Raw genomic sequence first — 5,263 nt, 5'->3', positions numbered from 1 at the left:
CATTGTGCAAAAGGAAAAGACTTTATTTAACACCATATTTGATTTGGAAGTTTCAAGCACTGAAGACCAGAAAAACAAACAGTATTTTGCTTTTCCAAATACACCTATATTCAGCATGGAAGCCATCAATTTTTAAGATAAATCAGAAATGTCTTTTAGCATCTAGTTACTGCTGATTGCCTTTTCAGCTGCCAATCCTTGTCTGGGTTTCGAGTAATCCCATGGTCTCCTGTTCTCTGTGTATCCATAGAGCTTCCGCAGTGCCACGCGCGCAGCCTCCTCCTCTGCAGCCAGCAGTGTTTCACCAGGGCCTTCAGCTAAGATCTTCTTATCACTTGGGGAAAGAAACCAAAATTACAACCACTTCCATCATGAAACCCTGAGGACTGCTGTGTACCGTGAATAAAACAGACTGGTTTATTCTCCAGCATCTGTGAATACCGATTTCTATATACACAAAATGGAAACATTTCTGTTGGTCTTTCCTGCAAAGGTGATTGTATATTCAATAATGGAAACAGATCAGAAATGTGTCCATTTCCTGGAAGAACAACACTGTTCATTTAGGTTCCTAACACAGCACTGACTCTTTAAAGCATTCCATTTGTTAGCCCTGATAAAAATATGCCAACTCATTACTCTGGTTAGCTTAAGCAGGAACTGAAATGCTTTTGTCTTTTCTCCCCCCCAATAAGGAAGCACTTCCAACTGCTTCAAAAGGACTGACAGAGAAGCTCTCTCTGTTATGAATTACATGCTCAGCTCTGTTTAACAAACACCTATGGGCACTAAATAAGAGCAGAGAAGGGACATCACACGTGGCAAAAGAGAAATAATCAAAGTTCCTTTCCTTTTTATAAAAAACATCTTAGAAGGTATAGAAACCAAAGCAGGGTGAAGGAGAGCAAGTTAAGGCAGCCTTCCCACATGTTTACCTGCGGCTCCTTTAGGAAAGGAGCAGTGATGTGGGTTCTGTTCTGCCCCTCAGGAGCGATGTCACTCCTGGGAAAGAGACCAGGACAAGCACTGACCACACCTGACACAAGCACACCAGGGACAACTGGCACTTCCTAAATCTTGCCTGGACACAGACACTCCTGTGGCCCAGTTTACAGTGCTGCTGATTTGAAAATGAAAAGGCTTCTCTAGAACTTAAATGATTCTCTCTGTCATCTCACCTCCCCTGATGTCTCTTTATGCTTGCCTAAGCCCTGGATACAGCTGTCATCCCTCCAAAGCCACCTGGTTAGGCTGTTCCCAAAGTTCCTGTGTCAGGTCACCCAAAGCACATCCAGGCTCTTTAGTACATCCCATTTAGCCTTTGGAGCCCTTAATCAGAGACTGTTTATGTATCACCACAGCGAGCTGTGGCCAATGCTTAAAAGGCTCATTTTATATGGAAGTTACCATCAGGTTTCTTTTCTGGAACAACTTGACTGAAAAGCACGAGTAGAAAAGTAAAAGACCATCTTCCCTCCTCCCCTCTCCTCCAATTAAACACATTTAACTTTAAATTAATATTGCACTAACCAGTACAACCCAACAAAGTAGACTGGCAGAACTGTGCTGACTCCCAGCTGCCTGGTAATTCTTGGTTCTGGAGCAGAGATATTCCTCTTGGTCAGTTCTTCCAGCAGTAAGCCCATAGGATTTACAACTTCCCAGATCTCGAACAGGTCTTTTCCAATCAGCTGGGGAATAAAAAAGTCCTAAACAAGAATACTTAGAAGTTACAATTAATGGCTTGAGTTTTTGGTGTCTCCTAATAAAAACACAGTATGAAGAGGCAATGAATTGCTGAAATGAATGATAAAGCTGCCTCAGTGCCCCATCCCAGTGCTTGAGTCTCTGATTGTGGTTTAGCCGCTGACAGATGTGTGCCCAGGGCAAAGTCAGCCCCAGACCCAGGGAAGGGACAGCTCCAGCCTGAGAGAGGAGCTGTGACAACAGAGAAATTGTGACAATACAAGGGAACGTGCAAACCTATGAGTCTTTTACCTGCCTGGATCACTCTCTTGTCTGTAAACTGCTCCTTGCTCTTAGACACCTCTCAATGGTTTTGTATCAGAAAGAACATTTTAAAAAACACTTCTCCATTGCAAAACTAAAATAAGTGAAAAGGATGACTGAAACAACAATAGCTGCTAGAACTACTTTGTCACACTGAATTTTAGTAGAAATATTTCTGTATGAAATATCTTCAGGGGTTTGCACTCCTACATGCAAAACTATGAACTCATCCCTGTTTATATACAACAGGGTTTTTTAAAATTGAAGACATACGAAATCTCACATGGAATAATTTCATTATCTGATAGTATAGTGCATGGAATATAATGCTTTCCCTTAGCAACTTTCAGCAAATATAAATATCACCATCATAAACCAAAAGTGTATGATTTTATGTACTTGATCAGCCTTCTTAATGAAAAAATCCCCCACTAAAATCCCCAACCCCCAAAACCCCAGCTGACCACCACCAAAACCCAACATATCTCATTGTTAAATTGTCTTCTTACAGGTATTGTCAAACTCTTCCCAGCCTCCCTGGATCTCTCACCATCCGAGTACAAACCACCATTTAATGAACCTACCCTGACAAAGATCCCGGTTCTCTCGGGCCCACTGCTTTCCAGCAGGGCTCCTATCACGGCGAGGAACGTCCTCTGCAGCACGTCTGGTGGGGCAGGAAAATCCCTGCAAAGCGCCAGGTCCTGTACGGACAGGTTTTGAGCCACATAAGAGACAAGTTCCTGACTGGTAAGAAAATTAACAAGTGCTTCTATGCCCTTTGCAGGTAACTCTGGGTAGGCGCCTTCAAAGCACTGCGCCAGGTAAGCGCGGGCGAAGCGCAGCCCTCGCTCCCCAAGTCCGGTGTTGTCCTGGAGCTGAAGAGCGATCGCGTCCTTGTCCAGCCCCAGCTGCCGGCGCCTCGTCTCTTCGCTTTCGATGTAACAGGGATTAACAAACGCAGTCTTGAGAAGGTCCAGAGTGAAGTTTTCCTGCAGCCGGTGGCTGAAGGCCTGGATCTCCGCATGGTAATCCCAGTTGGGCTTCTCGGACCTGCGGGCGCGGAAAGGGAACCAGCTCAGGAACAGAACGCTTTACCCGCCCCGCGCCTTTCGAAGGGGAACGAGAAATGAAATTGAGCTTGAATACCAAACCCAGTATTTAAATCCCTGGGGTCAGACTCTGTCGGTTCCGCATCACCGTCTGCGTGCCCCGTTCAACCGGGGCTACGCCAACCTGCGGAGCTCAACCTATTCTGCTCCACAGCGTAACCAGACGGGGCCAAAACATTTTGATTTACCCCCTTTCTGGGGCCGTCGCACCCCTTCCCCGAGCCCCGCCCGACCGTTCTCGCCGCTTACCGCCGCTGCGGAGGTGCCTGCAGCCGCTGCAGCTCCAGGTACGCCCGGAGCCACCGCTTCTTTTCGGGGGGCGGCGCGCTGCTGAGCGCGGTGCTGAGCGCGGTGCCGAGCCCGGTGCCGAGCCCGGCGCCCCGCCCGGCCCCGGCCAGGAGCGGCCCCACCGCCCGCAGGAGCAGCCGCGCGGCCATGGCGGGTGCGGGCAGAGGCGGCTCCGCCCCTCGGCTTCCGGGCGGAAACGCTCCCGGCCGGGGCGGCGGAACCGGGTCCGGGCTCTGCGGCCGCCGGACGGCCCCGGCCCCGGAGACATGAGCGAGGACAGGAGCGGGGCAGCTGCACTGCCGGGACTCCGGCTTGGGCCGCTGGGGTGTTTCGGGTGGGACCCTCAGGCTGGGCGCCCGTCAGCGCTCAGGCCGCGGCAGCGCCGTGGTGTGGCCGAGCAGCCCCGCGGTGTGAGCGAGCCCCTGGCAGCGGGTCCCGGGGCAGCGGCACTCGCCGAACGTGCCCCACGGGCGGCTCCTCAGGTGGCCCTAAAATCTTTGAGTTCCATTCCCACGTGCAAGACAAAAGTCCGGTTTTGTGCACTTAAAAGAAGCTTTATTTATGACTGTCGCCTATACAGTTCTTTGTACAATCGCTCAGCCCTCATTTGCACCATCAGAGTTCTTACAATATACCCTCCGTGCAAAGGTCATGATATAAAATGGAAAATGCAGAAAACGTGCAAAGCAGGCCTGGCCCTTTTTATCGTCTTTACTGAAAGACAAAGGCACACACTTGAACATTCACGGTAAGAAAACATGCACACCAAACACCCCTATGGAATCACAGAACACAGTAAACAAAGCTCAGAAAAAATATATGCCACAGTCCCATGAGAGAAGCCAAGGAAGCAGGTACAGCAGCCTGTACGGCAGTGCAACAGCCACACTGAGCCCACTCTGACTCCACATCACAGGAAGGGGTGAGAGCAGCATTCCTCCTGGCATCTGCAGCACTTGTGTCTAAATCCTCAGGCCTTCTCATGCTGCTGCTCCCGGAATCCACTGTCCAGGGCACTGCGGCACTGCCCCCCAGCCCCGTGTGCAAGCCCCAGCAGCGCCCTGGGTCCCACCGTGCAGGGGCAGCCCAGGCACTGTGCCGCGGCCTCAGCGCTGCGGGGTGAGCGAGGACAGCGCTGAAACAGACTCCGGCTCCTTCTCCTCTGCAGCCGCTGTGCATCATCCATCCTTCACCCCGCTGTGCCCTGCTACAGCACAAAAAGGGTCCTGCACAGGGGGCTAGGTCCAGCTGTGCATGGAAGGTTCCCTCTGAGCAGCGTTGCGGCGTCACCGCCGGTCTCCGGCACGCTGGCACGAGTGGTTCCGTGCTCCGCGGGGAAGGGGCTGCGGCTGCGGCTGCCGTTCAGGGGCCTGAAGCCACCAGCCTGCAGGGAGCTCCCTCAGCGCCCCTGTGCCCGTATCTACCAAATAAGGTGGATCACGAGGCTGAGCAGGGGATGTTTAAACTGACCCTGGTACCAGGGCACTCCAGGCTGGCTCCCCATTTCTGACACCTGACACCAGCACCACAACCCGCAGGGGATGGCAGCCTGCACTGGGCTGTCACATGCCCCCCTGCTGCTTTAGAGCTGTTCAGGCCACTGCCACTACTTACTTCAAAGACTAATAGTTTAGATAAAATCTCAGATAAATTCTCATAAATGATATTAAACAATGGTTTGGGGCTGGGCTTTTTTTGAGAGAGTTTTATTAAAGATTCTACATCAAAATCTTGTACTCCATAATATGTTGATCACTCACAGACTGACTTGTTTAAAAATGTATTTTATAGAAAAACATCTGCAAAATTAAACCTAACAAAAATACATATTACACACCTCTGGACAATCTGCA

At 50.5% G+C, this 5,263-nt stretch overlaps 1 protein-coding gene across 1 annotated transcript; it reads right to left on the bottom strand.

Moving 5' to 3' along the window:
• MRPL44 (mitochondrial ribosomal protein L44) lies at nucleotides 1-3,763 on the bottom strand. Its single transcript, XM_042041763.1, has 4 exons — nucleotides 3,372-3,763; nucleotides 2,595-3,063; nucleotides 1,531-1,709; nucleotides 1-334 (listed from the first exon to the last, which is right to left on the bottom strand). Exons 1-4 carry the CDS (start codon nucleotides 3,557-3,559, stop codon nucleotides 163-165), a joined length of 1,008 nt encoding a protein of 335 aa, XP_041897697.1. The 5' UTR covers nucleotides 3,560-3,763; the 3' UTR covers nucleotides 1-162.
• Between the last annotated feature and the right edge of the window lie 1,500 nt (nucleotides 3,764-5,263).

The sequence above is a fragment of the Corvus kubaryi genome, unplaced genomic scaffold, assembly GCF_017639235.1.
Source record: "Corvus kubaryi isolate FWS band 111438036 unplaced genomic scaffold, C.kubaryi_AGA036_p1.0 37397, whole genome shotgun sequence".
In the NCBI taxonomy this organism is placed as follows: Eukaryota; Metazoa; Chordata; class Aves; order Passeriformes; family Corvidae; genus Corvus; species Corvus kubaryi.
This window is presented reverse-complemented; position numbering and strand designations above follow the sequence as displayed.

What these genes read in the sequence shown, in the direction of transcription:
- MRPL44 (XM_042041763.1), bottom strand. Translation starts at nt 3,559, where the DNA reads ATGGCCGCGCGGCTGCTCCTGCGGGCGGTGGGGCCGCTCCTGGCCGGG. An exon ending in CAGGCACCTCCGCAGCGGCG is followed by an intron (nt 3,064 to 3,371) that starts GTAAGCGGCGAG and finishes CCGCGCCCGCAG; the next exon opens with GTCCGAGAAGCCCAACTGGG. An exon ending in TACTTTGTTGGGTTGTACTG is followed by an intron (nt 335 to 1,530) that starts GTTAGTGCAATA and finishes TCTTTCCCCAAG; the next exon opens with TGATAAGAAGATCTTAGCTG.